Genomic DNA, 19,850 nt, shown 5'->3' with positions numbered 1-19,850 from the left:
TTAGGCTTCAGATTCTCTCTTCTTCTTTCCATCTTCTCCTAAATCACTGTCTTCTGACTGGCTACTGCTAAGGACTACAAAGTGTCCTTCTCCACTGCTCTGGTTCGATCTGCTGGAAGCAGCTATCAACCGGCTTTGCTCCTCTAAGTCCTAATTTGAGAAGAAGGGGTTGGGTAATCAGAGAAAGAATCTTAACTTTAGAGCCAGCTACAATTGAACAGGATACCATTATTATGATTTCTAAACTATCTTTTAGTACTATTGATGGACAGCTTTCTGTACAGAGGGAATTAAAAGATTGAACAGGAAACAGAAACGCGTACATTTCAGTAGTTGGCGTTATGAGAACAGCTAACGCGTGAGCACATCTGTACCTGTAACCCACAAAACACAGCAGGTCAGAGCAACTATCTTCGTCTACAGCCTTCTCCCTGCAGCCCCTTCCTCGCTGTGTAACTGAACCCTCGTCAGCAAATGACATTATTTTGGGCTTGTGATAGGTGTTACTTCAAGCACTGCTCTTAAGTATTCCTATAAAGACGTTTTATGGTTTACATCCTCAGAACACCTCTTTTGAAAAACAACTCTACAAAATTATACACAATCTGCACAGCAAATACTCCTAATAATTAACTCCATAATGTTCTATGAACTTGTACTAAAGAACCAGACAGTGGAGCTTGGAGTACAAAACTGGAAAAGATAGTTGAAAAAAAGAAGAATATTAAGAATTAATGATGAAATGTACCTTTTCAATTTGTTTTTGTTTATTCAGTTCTTTTTGTTGCTTCTCTTTCACTCGATCTATTTCTTTCTGCTTTTCCGATGCTTTTCGATCCTAAAGGGCAAAAATGTAAATAAGTAACAACAGCCTGAGATGTCTGATACACTACCGATTAATATGAGTTTGCTTAAAACCATTATACCGCTGTTTTGATTATTCTTCTTTTAAAGGACTGGTACGTTTGTTAAAGGTAGCAAGCTGAATGCTATCTTGAATATTGTTCCACAGTAGACATTGGTGAGTCTTTTTATCTTGGGTTTAAATTCTAGAAAACAAATCCCTTAAAATACACAACAGTATTACTGCATCTATAAGCATCTTGCAGAATACATTCTCTCCCTTCCATTCACAAGTATCCCTTGCCCCAAAACGGTTCCTACCAGTTCTGCATGAAAAGCTATCTGTTTTGCCAGTCCAACGGAGTCACAAATCTAAACACAAAACAGATTAGAAATAATCAAAAAGACTCTAAAAAAAAGGCCTTTAAAATTAAGCCAGATTCCCAAATTAGATAGAATGGCATATTAAAGCACTTGCAGGTACTTAAACTGTTAGGTTTAACTGTTTTTCCATACATAAACAAAATATTCTCCCATAGAAATCCCTTACACAGCTTGAATGGATCTAACATCTTGGAATCCACGTCAGGTTCAAAACTGATACAAGTATAACCATCACCAGTACCTTTTCCCCTTCGTTATTTGATTCAAATATATAGCAGATGGAAGTTTGGCGGCTCTCAACTCTCCCTCCTGAAGTTCTAAGCACAAATCCAAAAAGGCGCTTGTTCTCCTGGTGCGTAGCATACAAGACTACATTGGGCAAAGGAAACTGCCAAAAGGATCAAATATGGAGATATTAAAACTGGTTCCAAATTTTTTCTATATGAGGTTTCCATACTGCACATTAATTACTTCACTATCATAAATGCACAACCACACCAGAAGTTACAACCTGAGCAAATATGTAATTATAAACCACAAACAGTAGACCTGGAAGGCAAGATAGGCAAACTTCTAAAAAACACATTCCATGTAAGAAAAGGGGACCACATTTGCAATACAATTCAGTCACCTTTCTAAACGTGAACACACTCCTTTTCTTTTTTGATTTTCTTTAAGGAGACATCATTCATACAAGTTACCTTTGTAACTAAGATTTCAATATTTGGTGCCAGGTAAAGGCACTACTTCTCCAAAACCTTTACTGCAATTAGTTCAGATCTCCTGAATTATGTAAGGAAAAAAAAAAAAAAAACAAACACCACAAAACCAAAAAGAACAAACCACATATCCTCATTATTTGGTACAATAAAACTATTTTGCATTCTTATTCCTAAAAGAGGGTGGACTTAAACATTTCAAATGTATCTTTTTAAGACTCACCAAAGGGCAAGTTTCTAAATTCTGAAACCCCCTACTACAGCTGTTATAAACTGATAGGATGAGTTTTTCCTAACCTTAACTGTACACATTTAGAATACTGGACATGCGCTCAGTTGATACATCTCACCCATAAAAGCTTACAGCTTTGGGGCAGTTCAGAACTTAATGCCACAAAGGTAAAGAAAGAAAAAAGTGCTACATGAAATAGCAAGACATTTTCACATGCTTAGGATTTCCTTCTATGGAAATGAAAGTAATTCAGAGTCCCCTCAAAATTGAATGTTTTCAAAAGAAGACTCAAAGAAATGAAATGACAGACCATAAATTGTGCATAAAGGGGGAGGGGACACACGGACGGTTTAGAAATAAGAAAAATAACTACTACTATTACTAGGAATTACACTGGCCTTATTTGGTATCTTCAGAAGAATTCCACTTATTTCTTTCAAGTGCATTTTTTATAAAGGATTAGGAAAAAAAATCCCCAAACCAGAAAGCATACAACACTCTCAATGCAATTATACATTAAAAAACAAAAACCCAAAACAAAACAAAAAAAAACCCAAACACCAAGCAAACCCTTTTAGACTTCAGAACTAATTTGACCCAACCTTAAATGTTACCCCTCTACTAACAATATAAAAGTTTATAATCAAACACATTGTTAAAATACAATTTTCTGTTTTCCTATGATTTTACCCTATCAAATCAGGGGGGAAGGGAAGTTTCAAAAGCCTATTTGACCTATTGAAATCACTCCCGTAAATCTGCTATTGTTTTTCTGTCTATTTTTAAATGTATGCATTAATCTCCTAATTTCAGGGGAAATATGTCTTGAAATATCATGCTGTCAGTGATTTTTGCTAACGGTAATAATATCATTTTTAAAGTAGAAGAATTACATTGCTGGGTATTTATCTTAAAATGTAAAGTTACTTACTCGTAGTCTTGTAACTTGTGTCTGTGGATCAATTAACCTAAAAGTGTGTTTTTAAAAACAAACCAGAAAGTAAATTTTACTAAAGTGAAAGAAGATCGTTCTGTAGATAAACATCAGTAGAAGTCAGGAAGCAAACTTACTTTAAACAGTCACAAGTGACTAATAAATGTGATTCTGTCATCCTGAAAACATTATGGATGGCACGAGCTGCTAGTATTTGACGCATTGTTTCATAAACAACATCTGGACTTTCATTGGACTTCACCTCCATGGAGCCAAGAAATCTTACAATAAATAACTGATGAAGAATTGAATCTGAGACAAAGAAAAGCATTGGGAAAAAGTGAACTCCATTTTGGGTTTTCCATTCAAAACCAAAGCTGGACTGCAGTCAGGAAGACTCTCCAACTTCCAATAACTTGGAAAGAGATTGCTCATACTTATGACTTAGAGGTACAATTACTAAACAGCAAGTCACACACACCTTTTCATTTGGTTTAATGAACACTGAAGATGCAATGAATTCTTGTTAAAAGAGATTTTCAGACAGTAGCCTGACTTGTCTAATACATTGCTAATGTAACTAAGCATTCTAAAACTGGTGTTAAATTAGAAGAGAAAAGCTATAGATGAAAAAAGAAAAATAATTTTCAAATTCTGTTTTTTATTTTGCATTGAAATAAAATTTTTGTTTTACCTTCTGTTTCAGATTTTGAGCCTCCAGATTCACCAAAAGGATTTGTGCGTCTATTAAAAAATGAAAACATTAAACCAGGGGTCAGATTACAAGAACCACTCATGAATAATGTAGTAGTCTCATGCTGCATCAAATCAGAACATGTAATGATTTCACAGACTTGTAATCCGGAGGAATAATGTATGATAAATCATAAGGACAAGCAATTTAACCAGGAATTAAGACATAAATTGCTATATTCGAGGGCTCAAATTATGCAAAAAATACCAGACATTATTGTCCTATTGCTGTCAGAGAAAGTTTTGCTCACATAGTATTTTTTTATATCTGAATTAAGCCCAAGTCAAAACCTTGTTAATATTTGAAAAGGTACAGTTTTACGGGATGAAATTTCACAGAACAGCTTCAGGAAGCACAACCAAAAGCTAGTCCTCTCAGTACTCCACAGGACCACCAAGCTTCTCATCACTGTCTCAAGTTGTTGAATTACTCACTGAAGAGAAGTCACCGGTTTTGTTTCAATGCAGCTTTCTGAAAACATCACTGGGGTTTTACTCCTAGAGGGTCAAGAGAAATGTGGCTATTTCTGGCTCTCAAAGACAGAATTGCTATCAGTTACAATGAAAAGTGAAAATACTCTAGGCTTCCAAGTCTACATTTCTCAAAAGCAGTAAAGCAATGCTGAAAAGAGTATGGGAAACAGGGAAATTTTATTTAAAACTTCTAAAGAGGAAAAAACAACTTTCTCTGGCTAACTGGTAGCTGAAAAACTATTGTCAAGGGTTCATTAAACTTCAAATTAGGTTTTATAGGGGAGTAATGAAGGTGTCACCTCTGAAGAGTTCATGTTCTAAAAGCAGATTTCAGAACTAAGAGAAAAAAAAAGTCAATCTCTCTTGTTCCGTTACATGTCATACTGATTGCCATTTTTATTTTATAGGTGAAATCTTTTAACTAAGAGATGTCTAACTTAAAGGAATAAAATTGTTCTAGAATGAACACTGAAGTCAAGATGGCATTGCGACAATGTTTATATAACATGGACTCAATCAAGAATCATCCCATTAAATGTTGCCCTGTGTAAATACACTAAAAGGAAATTCTTTCTATTAGCATCTTTTATTGCTCAGACTTTTTCTTGTCATTTAAGATTAGACTGCAACAGTAAATGCAAAATCTCACAGGATCTCTCAAAAGGTAAAAATAAAATTTAAATATATGTCATCAGTATCAGAAACTAAGGAAAGTCTTTTTTTTTTAATAATCAATACTTCTAATGTAGCATGTTGCCTATGTGTACAAACACTGCAGTTCTTTATTGACAGTGACAGTTAATTGAAAATACTGAGCACAACTCTGTATCACTTCTGCTATGAAAAATATCATTTTCTAGAATGGAATTATAACTGATGACATGAATTTAGCTGCAGTATTAACCTTTTCACTTCCTGGAATATAGTTCAAGTCTATTTTAAATCATTATATTCTTAAGGATCTAGCTAGCCAACTGATTATCCTGCTATACCACACAAAAACAAAAAGAAAACTGTCAAAAAAAAAAAAGAGAGAGTTGAATATATATAATTTTAACTCATATGCATCTGTGAGGTGCAACTGAAAATTAAGATATTTTTCTAGAGGGCAGGGGGATACAACACATTATTGTGACTAGAGTCACGTAAACTATTTTTCAACTCTTTGGCTTTTTTTGTTGCTGTTAAGAGCAGCTGGGTCTGCAAATATGTTTTCTTAACATCTGAATTTTGTATATCTAGTTGCAGAAATGCAGTGCAGATTTACAGGTCTTTATTATTTTTGAGTCAGAAGTTTACAAAAAAACGAGTAGGAGAAAATGTTTTTATATTTGGGAAGAGCTCTTAGGCAATTTTAACTTGTCTGTATATAAGATTACTCTAGAAGCCTAGATCATTTTCACTCACCTTTCAGGTTAAGAAGAGTGTCATCATATGCCATCATCACCTGGAGTCAGGGCTACCAAATTTCTCTTGAGTTTCCAAGAGGAAATAACCCAAGCTGCTGGGTGAGCAAGCAATAGGAAAGGAAAATACTTTGTGAACCAAAAAGATTAAAATAAATCAATAAATAAAAGCATTAGCTGTTAAAGCAAGAAAAGCTGCTGCTGCTAAATAGAAAACTACACCTTGAATCTAGGGCATGTAATTAAGCCATGTTTTTACAACTCTATTTAACAATTTAAAAAATTGTTTACTTTGCTGGCCACTGCAAATTTTGTGGCATGAGTCACGGCAAAGGCAATGTGTATTTTGGAGCTGCAGCCTAAACATGTTTTTCTGGTTTATTTGTCTTTAAATTAATAATATTAACTTTAGGAATTTTTTTCCTTTTCTTCACATTTCCTACCTGCCCGATTGCCCCGAAGATTTTGCTTGACCAGGCAGATCTTCACTAACTGGAGATATTATGTCAAATTGTATAGGAGTGTCAGGGGCAACAAGTGAATCCAAGGAAAGTGCTGATAAAGCTGCGGATTCAGATCCCAGTGACCCTGTGCTGCTAGTACGAGCTGCAGGAGGACGAGATTGTCTAAAACAAAACAAAAAATCAAAATGAAGATATCTTAGTTTCAGGCTGGTTGATAACAAATTAAACCATATGGGAGACCAATAAAATATTCCAAAACTTGGATGTAAAACAAAACAAAAACTAAAAACCTGAAGATCACAGTATAGTAAACAAAAATGGAGTCTATGTTCCTAGTCAAATTTAAGTTAAAGTTACTACTTGCATTAATAATTGCAACAGATTGTTTTAATTTATAATCATATATAAAATATAATATGATCTGAGGTCTGCTTCCAGGAGTTGGATGCATTAAGAAAAATCTCATTATGAATTCATACAACAAACCAGACATATGATGCAACCAACAAAACTGGACATCTGGATTACTTGTAACAATGGATGCTAAACAATGCTAAAAAGGTGAGTTCAAGAAATTTCCCTCTAGCCTATCAAAGATTTAGTTCTAAATATAGAGAGCTTTGCTGTTTGGGGTTTTTTTCCTGCAACTTTATCCAGGACTCTCCTTATAGGTGTGCTCTTCAAATGACCTATAGTTCACTAACTTACACAGTTGGCCGCATGCTCTCATGCCTCTGCTGAAAAGAAGGAGATGGAGTAACAGCCTCCAGAGCTGACTGATTTACACGTGCAGCAATTTCCTGCAACAGAGAGATGGGAAAAAATAACTGAAAATATTTTTCTCAAAATAAGCTTTAAGATTTCAGTTTTATTTATATGCAACCAACAGAAGTTAGAAACTCAATCCTTTGTGAGAATCTGACATTCCTAAATTTTCACTAACATAGTCCTAGTATTGTCTTCTAAATTGCAACACATTTCCTGCTGTTCACTTCCTAAATTTAAACAAATGCACTTGCTTTATAATACTGTGAATGTTAATAAAAGCCAGCAACAAAGAAAAGTCCCAATGATAAGTCTGACAAAATAAGCAAATGTAGCCAGGAAGAAAAAGAACAATCTCATTTGAGAAATGCAGTCCCTCAACTATTAATTAAAAAACATGAAGATTCAAAAGTCTGCACTTGAAATTTGGGACCACTTAAATGTTTCTGAAAAACCAAGACATGAACAACTATCAAGTAAGGACTATGTAACAATGTTATTTCAGCAAATAACGGACCATTTACAGCTGACAAATTCCATTTTAAACTTTCATTTAATCATTCTGAAAGATTGGTATTTAATGTTGATGTCTTCACTTCACGGGGTAAAGCCAATAGCGAAAGTCCTTGAGGGAAGAGGACTTTTGGAGAGGGAAGGTGCAGGAGACAAAACACTGAAGAAGCAACATTCTGCGTGAGCATATGAATCCAAAAATGAGAATGACTATAAAGCCATTGGGAAGTGAGAAGACAGTTGCACCCATTTATGCCAGGACTACACAGAACCTCAGCTGTATACTCATCAGAACCTGTGCTTTAGCTAACTGAGCTGTTTAGCTACAGCTAACTAAAACTATTGTTTCTCATCTGTATAGTTAACTTGGACAGTCTGCCAAGTACTCTATTATCTACAAAGTTATATTTAGTTCCTAAACCAAAAACTGGCATGACACACTTTCCATTTCACCTTGATCTTCCAGATCATTTGGCAAGAGCCTTGTGTTACACAGCTGAATGATGGATTCCCATATTATTCAACAAGCTGCCTGTCGACTGCTGTATTTCAGTTCTCATCTGTAGTAAATGCTCACTGAAAAGTTTCCTTTCCAATAACGTGTTTCAGACCTCAGCAGGGACATCAAGGAGTACAATTTCACTTTCAACACACTTTATATATAGATAAGTGCTCTGTTCTAAATCAAGAGATTTTGCTGGGCCAATTCCCCTAATTTAGCAAGTAAAAATCACTATGTAAGTTCGTATCAATATGAATTTACTATACAAATATAAATGTAAACCATATAAATGACATGAATTTACTTACCCAAATTCTCTACATGAAACAAATAATCAATTTCCAACTCTTCAAAAGGCAAATAACTTTCATGAAATGAAAAGTTTTTCATACAAAATTGCTATGCTCATAAGACTCATATTCATAAGATTGTCAGTTTCCTCTGGTAGAAATTAAATGTAACCATCTGAATAGTGGTGATATTAATTTGTAACAAAGTATCATATACAAAATACAAATATAGGATCTTGAAGATGTCAAAAAGTTATACCAAATGAGAGTCACATTTCTAATGCTTTCTATGTAAGTATTTAGAAGGAGGAGATAATGGACTGTATGCTTTCATACCATGAAAAGCTTATAATTAAGACATGTAGGCAGTACTCAGCTTAATTCTATGCTATCCAATTAGATCCAGTCAATGTCTTTTTAATTTTGCACGTATCTACGTCTTAACATATTACTGATACTATCAATTTTAGCAAAGTTACCTCAGGGTTTTCACTTAGATAGATCTGTTTAGATATGTTGTTTATGGTGCATATCCACTGAAAAAAAGAGAGAGGAAAAAAAAAAAAGAAAAAAATTAATTTTTCATGTTTTTTTAACAAACTTGGTTAAATACCTGAGTTGGCTAGTTTCAGCACTTTTTCCACTTTGTAACTTCAGGGAGCCAAACCAGTATTCTGCACACCCAGCTTGGCATTAAATTCACTACTATCTGCACACTGCACCTTAGAATATCAGATTTTACTTGAAAAAATTATTTTAGTCACACTAAACTTCAAAACTAAAGCAAGCTTAAATTACAACTCTAAGGAATTGAAAAAAAAAAAAAAAAAAGAAATTGGGATTCTCTGTACTCTATTCTGTGATCACAGATGACACTGTTTCCTCAAGACATTACAAAGATTCTATCTGCCTTTTGTGGAATTTGCCCATTTCCTGCATCTGTAAGCTAGAATCTATTTTCTCCCTGTCCTATAGAAAACCATCTGCTCCTCCTCGCTTTTCAGTTTTTCTCTGAAGAAGAAAAGTAACTGGATTATATCCACACTACCAGTGCTGCTCCACTGAATCCCAGCTTGTTGTTAGGGTTGTCACCTGAGCTATCTAAAAGACAGCACAGCAGCTGCAGCCCATAAAGATCACAAATTTGAGCTGCTAAAACTGACTATAATCTCCCTTCCTCCGCTGAGGCATATGAGGGCAAATGTTTCAGAGTTAGGCTATTAGACAACCTCAACAGAGCAAATGAACCAGGGCCAATGTAACACAGCCCAGCTAAAAACCTTAAAAACAGCATAAAAGGTCATTTTATATCAATATAACATTGAAGATTGCAGAGGAATTTGAATGCAGGCTGAAAGTACCACATTTTCTGTACTTCCTTATCCAGCTGCATTCCCAAACATCTCTTAAATCAACAGTGCTTTTAAAACATTTTCTTTCCCATCCTGACTCTTACTGAAAAGTCTATATTGAATAATAATGCAAAGAGACATACCTTTTTAATCAACAAATACTTTGTATCACTTACTACATCTGTTCCTTTGTTTCTAGACAAATCTAACTGTACTCATAGACTATGAATGTAATGAACCTATCAGTTTGGCCCATCTGTGCAAGACTTTGGAAAGCTGTAAAAAGGTGTCCAAATAAAACATAAATTCTAATAACCAGAACCTTCTTTGTTAGGCCAGTACAAGCCTATAACATTAGGCTATTATATGCAAAAAGTCTAGAGAAACTTTTTATTTTCACCTCTAGAGAAAAAGAAAAAAGGTAGGGAAAAGACATCCCTGATGGCTGGGTGGTTTTTTTTTTCCATTTCCTTTCCCCATCAATATCTGCTACAACATGTAAGTTTGCTGGCCTAGTATTTGAATACTGACATTTCTCAGCTGGTATTCATCCACACGGCCAAGTAAATCTGCATCACCAGACTTAGCAGCTATTGGGAAATAATGACCACAAGCAGCTTTGAAAAGAGTCCAAAAGCAAATTATTTCACATCTCTTGATTCAACTTGTTTATGAAGCATAATCATGCATCAGGGGCAGAAAAAGTGTTTTTCCTCATTTCTCAACTGCCTGTATCCTTATCTGTGTCCTAACCTAAGACTTCCTTTATTTTGCATTCCTAGCAAGCAGGTAGGAAGAAGGGAGGTTAGGAAAACATGAACAGGAAGGAGAAGCAGCATTTGTCAAGATGCCATTACTGCTAGCTATTTTGCTGTGGGCTTTTTTTTCTTTTTCCCTTTCTTTCTTCCACAATACTGAAAAGGACTTGGTGGCAAACATAACTGCATTTTTTTCTCTAGGATTTAAACACAGTAGTATTTTGTCAGACTTCCTGAAACCTGTCATGGATAGAATGCCTTAAAAGTTCACTGCTTACCACCTAGAAAACATAAAATGAGCATTCCAACTATTGTTACAAATGTATTCCTTCTGCACAACAGAAAATCCCTGGACTCCACGTGAACCTCCTATAAGCTTACCTCTTCATAATCTTTTTTACTCTCTGCCTGTAAGATTGAAGACCTGAAAGAGCAGAATGGAAAAGACAATTTATTCTATTTAAAATGCCTCACAAATCCATTCAGTCAGGAAACTCCATTTTCATGTTTGTAAACTGCACGACAAATTAAGAAAGACTAACAATTCTGTCTATGTGTTGAGTGCAGTCAACATTTAATTGGAGGAGGGGGCGGGTATATCCATGTTTTCATTTCAATTGAAAATAGAAAAGGAACAAAATTCTGATTGTGCCCATGTAATACTTAAGCACTCACAAAATGCAATAATACATGATTGTAAACCGATCATTGCAATTTTACCCTGAAATACCACTCAGCCACACTATAGAGCTTATAAACAAAACCCCAGATATTACAAAGTTAAGGAAACATCCCAGATTTTGCTTCTAAATACCCACAAAATCTATCAAGCTATAATCTGGTCAAAGGTAGACCATCTTTCTTTTCTTAATTAGTGAGTCCAGTATAACTTACAACTAAGAGTAACGTAAGAACACTTACTTTTTGCCATCAAAAGATGTTATCTGAAAACAGTACCGCCTGTCTTCACAGTCCACAGCCATTACAGAACAATTGTCTATGTCCATGACAAGTCCCCCAGCTACATCACCTCTTGCCTGGCTCATCAGATTTCCACCTTGAGTGAAGTAAAACTGTCTCTCCCAACTGGAAGATACCAGCCCTGTCTTACTAAAAGATAAAAAGAGGTTCTCAGTAGAGTAGGAGTTCAGCTGAACTGCAAATCACTTAGAACAAATCATCTGGGCACTTAAGAACATTTTTTTCGCCATTTAATGTTTTAGATTAGCTTTACAGCCAAATTAGTCTCTTTCCATCTGTTGGTTTTTTCATGCTAAAACCTATTGCTGGGCAAAGAATACATAAAGTTATTATAACTGCTTGCTTAAATTATGTGAAACAATTTAGAATAAAAAGGCATAAATACTCCAGCTTTGATGATCAGCTTTTACAGTATTGCTTTACACAATACACATATTCAAACTATACGCATTATCAATATAACTGATAAGAGCTCCACATTTATATTGTTCAGACTGAGTTTTGAAGAATTTTGTGTTAAGCATTAGCTTAGCCACGTAAGATACCTCAATTTTCCAAGTATTTTGAACCGTTCAACAAGATTCCCAAAATTTTGCTTAGAGCATGTTGGGTTTTGGTGTTTTGTTTAGTTTGGGGTTCTTTTTGGAGGGGGTTGGTGGGGTGGTGGTGTTCTGTTCTTTTTTTTTCCCCCCAGAGTAACAGAAGAGGAACATTCTGAAACCAAAAGTCAATAACACTTGCAGTTTAGCCTCCCTTTTGTTCAGATACTCTCTTCAATATTAATTGCTGCAATTGTATTCTACTACAGAAATTCACACCTCACTCGGTCAGTATGTTACTCTGTTGTTGTAAAAATAATCTACATTTTAAAATTCCTTGGAGCTTATTATATACAGAAAAAAACCTGAGTATTACAACTTATTTTTAATAACTATTAAAATCAGCTCCTAGATGTTAATAACCAGAGTAACAGCTCCCCCCAGTGGAGAAAAGACTACCCCATGAAATTGAGAAGGCCATTCAAAGTGTATTTCGGTTAACAGAGAATGTTTTGCCTTGTGTATCTCCAGCTTGTCATATTTTATTTGTAACTTGAATCCCAAAGCTTTCACAGATACTTGTAGAACAATCCTGATAGCTGCAATCTTGTTGTTTTCCAATTACAATCCAGTGACATTACACTTTCACAAACCTTCTCTTTTTTTATGTGAAAATTCAGGCAAAATTAGACTAAAATCAAGGTAACTAAGCTTTGCACCTGTATGACACTATATCAGTGTAACAATTAAATTAATACTAATTAAGTGAAGGAGTCTAAAGAAAGAAACAGGATAGTTCCTATGTGACTCACTCAACTAAGTATGTAAAATCGGCATAGCTAATTTCAAAAAAAAATATTGCATAGTTTTTAGTTTTTCTTTCCCAAAATTAAATATTCTGGAATTTTTAAGTAACGAGTTAGTCTTACTTTCTTGCATTGAGATAGCCAGCTTTCCGTGTTAGATTTCTATGAACAGGAAATTTTGTAGTATCAGGATCAGGCAAATACAGTGGATCACTAGCTACTTCCAAGTCCTCTATAGTTTGTTGCATGTTTTCTACTTCGCACTCCATTTCCCTGCGAACACTAAGGTAAATAATGTGTTATTAACACACATAATCTATTAATAAGTAGAAATAGAAAAAAATAATTGTCTTTATAATAGTTCAAAATTCAACAAAACCAACTTACTTCTGTACGCTTGTGCCAATATTGGTCAAAAATTCTTCCAACTGCTCAGTAAGATTTTCTGAACCCATTTTAAAAAAATTTATCTTTTAAAAAAAATAAAGAGAAGGAAAAGGGAGAAATTAGTCATTAATAAAACTACATTAACAATTAACAGATGAAACCACAGGAGGTTACAATTTCTCAAGAGAAATTTGTTTTCATCCCTTATTCTCAGCAAAGCCTCTCAATAAAAGGAGAAGAATGCATGTTTTTGTCTGCAAGTGAAGGCTGCTGCTGACATTGCAGTGGGATTTCATTGTGTCAAGAGGATGCACACAGAGTCACCCGGAGGAAATACAGAAATATGCAGAAACTGCCCTGGAAAACAAACAAGGTTTGATCTTTTAGTCATCCCAAGGTGTCTCTATACTTTTTCAAGCCCACAAGTCTGCTAATTGTTGTGTTACGAGTGGGGTTATTTGGGAGGCACAGGAGAGAGGAAATCTGTGAGGACTTGTCCGGGGCCATCCTCTAACTGTGGACCCTGCCAAGGGGAACTGACAATACATACCTTGAAAACAGTGTACTCCATATTGGTCCAGAAAAACTGCCAGATCTAAATTGAGTTTTGCCATATGAAAGTTCAAAACACAAAGTCATGGGGCGTGGCCCTGCCCTTCCCATTCTTAGATTCAGCAAAAACCTGCACCTGAATAACAGGTTGCACTATCTACTTTGTTACAGAAAATATTCAGAGCTTAGTGAGCTTAGCTCTTAGACACAAGCAGCAAAGTTTCAAAAAGAAGCAAGAATTCTTCTTGGACTTGGAAAGCTTTCAGACAGTATGCAGAAGTTAATTTCTACTTGGGACACTGTGATGTGCCAGATGCTGGAAAGTTTGACTTTTTTTTTTAAAAACATACTGATGACATACTTCTGAATATACAAATTAAGTCTCTCCAAAGAACTCTTCCATAGTTGTATTTCCTTTTGCACCCACCCTCAAATAAACTAATCATGAACTCATTCAATTAAACAAAAACAAGCCAGAATGATTTTTGGAATTCCAGTTCTTCTACATCCTTGATTGAAAACAGTAGTGATGCGACTTTGAACGATTCTTTCATCTCAGACTAGCTGCCACAGGAAAGAGTTTAACTGTCTCCACATGACTTTCTAAGAAGGTACACTTCCATGTGGACTTGCATGCATGGAAGTTTTAATCAGCTATTCCCATTAGTGATGGACTGCAAAAAAGCACCCAGCAATGAAAACTGAGGCAGGGCGATAAATTTAGCCATCTGGGTTTCGGGGTAGAATTAGACCTTATCTTTGTCACCCAGACTTTCCTAAAAGATTCTCCGATGGCAGTGAGGGCAGGTCATGATGAGATTTGTATACTGAGTGGGAAATGACTAGCGCTAGCTAATTAATGACAGTGTTCAGGGCAGCAGCTATGACAGCTACAGGGATGAGGACGGGGTATGTCTTTTTCTCTATTTGCTTCTTTGGATTGCAAAAGAGGTCTCACAACGGATTTCAGTATATCAACCTTCATGAAGCACGTTTACATCTTTCAGACCTACAGCTTTCAGAATATGAAATTACCTGAGCTTGCATGTATCCTAGCAAAGGTTCTAGCATAGCAATTTTCTTTTTGTACTGTAGAGTATTTAACGCACAGAAATAATGCATCATAGTCTGATGCTGTTTTTTCCTTGAAGTGTATACGTCTTCTGTAACTTCAGCCTTGATCTAAAGAGACACAGAGAAGGGGAGAGGGAAAAAGGAACATTTTAGACTTGGTATTCACCACATGCCTGCTGGACAGGTTTATATCCAGCACGGAAAAAACAATACAGTAATGCTCTACCCTCTGTCATCAGCAATTGTATATTTTACCCTACAATTCCGCTTCTCTGACTTACACATGAGAGAGACATGAAAAACAGATATAGCACTCTTTTCTCCCTGGAAAGTGTGGTTATTTCTTTACAAGAAAAAATTGAATATAGTATCACAATCTAAATCATAGAGCATTTTCAGTGTTACAAGACAGGCATGTATTGGGGAAAACTGCTTCTCTGTTCTGAAGCAAACTGTGTAGACTGCTAAAACAAAAACTATCAAACTTCAGGTGAAATCTGCCATACATTGTCTTCCACCATAAATACATATATATTAGATGAAAATTATTTCTTATCTCTTCTAAAAATCTTTATAGTAAGTATTTTGTTTTACAAACCTTTTCATTTTCCCTTCTTTTTGACAACCGACTGTATCTGGTAATGGCAGCATCATGGTCTAAGCAATCAAAAGAGAATTTATGATCATTTTGATGAATTAATGACTTATGAAACACAGCAGAAAATCTTTTCTATCACTGTGTGTTGCACACCTGGCTGAATGCAAAGTTCTGTCACATCAAAACTTTGAAGAATTGTTCTTGCCTGTTTATAATGACTTCACTGCCACAAATACTTCAGCTGAAGAGAAATTCTAACCAGATGCAAATATGGCCAAATTGTTACAGGTTTCCCTAAACATTTAATATTCTTCAAAGACAAAATTTTCTCTAAGTAGAGACAACTTTCCATTATGAAAACTGGCATCTAATCCTTTTTGCTTCTAAAGCAATGAAAGAATTTACATTGAGAGAAGCAGAAAACTTACTTAATCCTTACTTAAAGAATATGTTCTCTATGAGGATATAGTAGAGCTAGCTACAAAAAAAGTAAATTCTGACAATAGGGAAGGGAACTATCAAATTAATTTTAGGGAGGTAAAATTTGCTTATTAATTCAGTCCTGACTTTAAGAAGTGAGCTAGCACCTTACTATTTTTAGTAACTTTGGTAACATAATCCTAAATTGTTTAATAATTATATATACATTTTAACTACTGTAAAAAAGACTAATACTGTCAATTTGCCTTAACACTTCGGTACACAAAGCAGGGATCTACAAGTGAACCACGGAAAGCTGGGTGCCTAAGTATCACTGAAAAAAATTACACCTTCATTAGTCACTTTAAGCCTTGCAAATATCTTCACCAGTTTTCCGAGTAATTAATCTACAATAATACTGTCATCTTGTAATATCTGTAACAAAGTATTGTGTACTTACCATTGCTTGCAATTTGGAAAACTTCTTTTAGAGTTAATATCTCTACAAAACAACATATCACAATTTAAGTAAGTTGTTATTAACACAACATTTATATATTAAGGCTTCTCATGCGATGTTTCACTACTGAACAGTAGCAGTTCACACCTTCTACCATACTGAGTCACCAGCACAGGCACTATGTGGCCAGGAAAGTCTGCTCCAACTTAGGGCCCAAGTATCACTTACGTGGCTGTCTGGCTTACCAAAAAAAGATATTGTACTGTAGTAAGTGAAGAAGGAGCTTCTTTTCAAAAGATTTTGAAAGACGTTGTCAATACAATGCATCACCTATAGGTCTGATCTGAGTTCTGGTCTGAGTTAGGGAAGCGGAAGCACAGGAGACAGCGAAGTATCACTGGGTCAAGGGAAAGGCCCAAACACATTGTGATTCCTCCTACCTAAAATTAGTCATGTTCTAGATGGTTATTTAGTCTCACTGTGTCAGGGAACAGAAAACAGTACAACACTTAGCACTTGTTCCAACCTTGATTGTGGTTTTGTGTCATATTACAACATAAACAAGCAGAGAGCTATATTCAACTTACGGTAAGGCAAAGACAAAAAAGCATGAAAAGCTTTAGAGAAAGTGCCTATGAAGTCCGTAAAGAAGTATGGTGTTATTAAATACTACATCAATTGGTGGTTAAAAACTTGGAGTAGGAAAATTTAATTTGTGATTATTGCCTCAGGGATGCTTCTTCAGTAAATACTAACAGGAGATTTTTCCAGGTTCTGAGGAGTAATATTAGCTTTGAGATACTCATGTTCCCTTGCTCAAAAAGCATAATCTATTTAATCCATAATTTTGCAACAAACTATTGACAAAGGTTCACAAAGAGTTAGAAGACTTATGGAAGAGTTGTAATTTTTATTTCAATTTAGACTTAAAAACATTCATATGTTAGGTATACCCACTCCAGGATGCTTACATTAGGGATTCAAGTTATTTTGGTTTTAACTCTTAACGTTTATACTTGAAGTCCATTTGCCAAACCAGTCTATTCACTTTAGCATCTCAAGTAAAATCTATCATAGTCAGACACATTATATATTATTTTAGACCAGGCAGAATAAGATACAACTGTTACGAAAGTAAGAAGCTGAAAGCATCTTATGCCTGCATGTAAGAAGCCACCTATATTACCAGCAGAGTTGAAGAACCACCTTCCTAAATCTTAATAAGTACTACAACTTTGGCACTTTGCCTTTTGAGTTTAGTCCAGTTGTTATATTGACATCATGGTATTATAATATATCCAAATATTTCCTGAACATGCAAATTATCTGAAAATTATTCTTTCCTAACGTTTACAGTAACTGCAAAATTTTCATCTTGAACAGAAGATAAGTGCTTCCATAAGATAAGTAATATTTTTGTTGAAACAGTAATAAGTGTTAAGTTCTTTAACTATAATACTCTTATGAATACAAATAACTTACATTTTTTTAAAAATTGGGAGATGCATACTTTTGAAAGCTGAAAAATAAGTGGCATATTCTATTCAGTGAAACAAGAGCTATGGAGATTAAATGCTACGTTTTTGTTATTGCTGCTGTTGATAAAACCAGTATTTGAGCACTCTACCTTTTAGATCCCTTTCTTTAAACTGAGTAATAGGAAACATCATTGCATCTGCAAGTTGAGTTGAAAGTACTGCATGGCAAGAGCTGAGCTGTAAAAGACGGGAAAGAAGGAAATTTTAGAAAAACAGTGCTGAGATCAAATCAAATCAAGATAGATTAACATCAATTTCACTCAAAGATGACATTTACAACTTGAACATAATTTTGCACATTCATTTTTTTGCAGCTATTCTGTTATAGGTTCCTGATCTCATCATTAGTTTTTTACAGAAGACCTGCAGAGTTTAATATTTGTCCCTACTTTTCCAACTTTATTCCAAGTTACTGGATCACATCAGAAGATGGTCTCTTACATTCTGATAACTACTCAGTTTATTTCTCCAGTTTCCCTCGAGCTACATCATAGCCCATCTTTCACAAGTTAGAGGTAGAACAAACACGTTCTTCCTCCCAAAATGCTGTTTAAGTAGCATTAAAAGCGAGGAGAGGGATCACAGAAAGAATCCTGATTCAGATCTTCATGGTGCTAAATTGTTTTTCGTAAGAGTCAGTCTCTGTGTCTAACACAGACAGCAGCAGGTTCCTTTGTCAGTCAGGTATCTAAAATCAGGCAATACAAATACCCTCACAAAAAATACTTGCTAATTGCCATTCTGTAATGTTTTTTGGCTGTAGCTACAGTAAGTTAAACTATATTCTTTCTCAACAATGTATTCTCATTTTGCTGAATTGATTCTTCAGGTTATATAACTTTAAAATATATGCTGCAATATACAATTAAGTGTTACCTTATTGACAAATGAAAGCCATTTCTATACCTCCTGTCTTAAATAAGGCTGGAATAACTAAGCAAGTTAAAGTCTACACACGATAACATTAGCAACGTAAGTCAAACAAACACAAGTACTTGCCTCATCTATGACTTTTGCAAATTGCTGTAGAGTGGAAGTCATAACTTCATCATCTCCCCCTAGTGGAAAACGCTAAAAAAAAAATAAAAAGAGGTGTGTTGTTTGCAGTGTCTTCTGCCATTCACAAAATGACATTAATCACGTCTATGAATGTATTAGGTGTTCCATTATTTTAAAATATTATACAGTTAAGACACACTGAAACACTTCTTTATTGTCCTGTGAATAAGGAATGGGGAGGGGGGAGAGTAATTAAGAATTCTCATTTTTAAAAAAATCTATTTTTTAAATAGATTAAGTGATTAATCTAATTAATGATTTAAAAATTACTTAATAGATTTAAAAAAAAAAATCAGGAAAGATGCAGACTTGACATCTACGAAGATTTTTATCCAGCTTTGCAAATTATTTTAAAATTATCAAAAATTAAGCAAGATTTGGTGTTCATCTTAAACTTCTAGCTCTTAAATTATGTGATTATGCAAAATTTTTAAACCATCCAAAAGAGTTTACTTCTATAATGCCTTGATGGAGGCAAAAGTATGACCAAAATGGTCACAACTGAAAAAGAAATAATCCTGTTAAAACATTATTTGTGTATTTTCAAGCTAATCTCCTGACTGGGAAAAGTGCAATACAAAAGAGAGAGATCAGAAAAATAAGTTAAAAAGACCAATGCTAATTTAATTCTTCTTTTAATTCACAGCAGCTATACATAAACCACTTGGAAATATTAAAACAAACAAACAAACAAACAACTTCTTTATTAAAAGTTTTGAGCACCTCCTTCCAGATTGTTAGGTTTCCCCCTCCTTCTTCTCAATGAATGTAACAAACTGTAATTGAAATAAGGATATTTGGTGTATATTTTGATATCTGTAACCGCTAACGAGTAAGAATATCTTGCCCTAATTGGTTCTTCTACGCTGAAGCTAGTTCTTCTCCCTTTGATTTTGCAAATACTTTATTTTTGCTAGAAAACAGCAGAAAGAGTGCAATTCATTAAACAGCTGCATCATTAAAGTCAATTTGGCATTGTATCAACAACGTTAAAACAATTCAAATCACAATACTGCAGCTACTTCTGGGGAAAAAAAAAAAAAAGGC

The 19,850-nt window shown here is 34.8% G+C and overlaps 1 protein-coding gene across 1 annotated transcript in view; it reads right to left on the bottom strand.

The window, feature by feature from the left end:
- APPL1 (adaptor protein, phosphotyrosine interaction, PH domain and leucine zipper containing 1) overlaps window positions 1–19,850 on the bottom strand; it is a 26,821-nt gene continuing 6,971 nt past the window's right edge. Inside the window, exons 4-22 of the mRNA XM_009700355.1 lie at window positions 18,744–18,815; window positions 17,834–17,921; window positions 16,207–16,248; window positions 15,327–15,385; window positions 14,690–14,836; window positions 13,103–13,185; window positions 12,839–12,997; window positions 11,311–11,499; window positions 10,771–10,813; window positions 8,759–8,815; window positions 6,918–7,009; window positions 6,189–6,371; window positions 3,807–3,856; window positions 3,250–3,424; window positions 3,110–3,146; window positions 1,469–1,615; window positions 1,165–1,215; window positions 749–838; window positions 1–150 (exon numbers count right to left, since the gene is read on the bottom strand). Of these exons, the coding sequence (XP_009698657.1) occupies window positions 1–150; window positions 749–838; window positions 1,165–1,215; window positions 1,469–1,615; window positions 3,110–3,146; window positions 3,250–3,424; window positions 3,807–3,856; window positions 6,189–6,371; window positions 6,918–7,009; window positions 8,759–8,815; window positions 10,771–10,813; window positions 11,311–11,499; window positions 12,839–12,997; window positions 13,103–13,185; window positions 14,690–14,836; window positions 15,327–15,385; window positions 16,207–16,248; window positions 17,834–17,921; window positions 18,744–18,815 (1,914 nt within the window). The remainder of the gene's footprint in view (window positions 151–748; window positions 839–1,164; window positions 1,216–1,468; window positions 1,616–3,109; window positions 3,147–3,249; window positions 3,425–3,806; window positions 3,857–6,188; window positions 6,372–6,917; window positions 7,010–8,758; window positions 8,816–10,770; window positions 10,814–11,310; window positions 11,500–12,838; window positions 12,998–13,102; window positions 13,186–14,689; window positions 14,837–15,326; window positions 15,386–16,206; window positions 16,249–17,833; window positions 17,922–18,743; window positions 18,816–19,850) is intronic.

Source organism: Cariama cristata, unplaced genomic scaffold (genome assembly GCF_000690535.1).
Source record: "Cariama cristata isolate BGI_N322 unplaced genomic scaffold, ASM69053v1 scaffold10995, whole genome shotgun sequence".
In the NCBI taxonomy this organism is placed as follows: domain Eukaryota; kingdom Metazoa; phylum Chordata; class Aves; order Cariamiformes; family Cariamidae; genus Cariama; species Cariama cristata.
The sequence above is the reverse complement of the archived record's forward strand: the minus strand, read 5'-3'. Positions and strand labels throughout refer to the sequence as shown.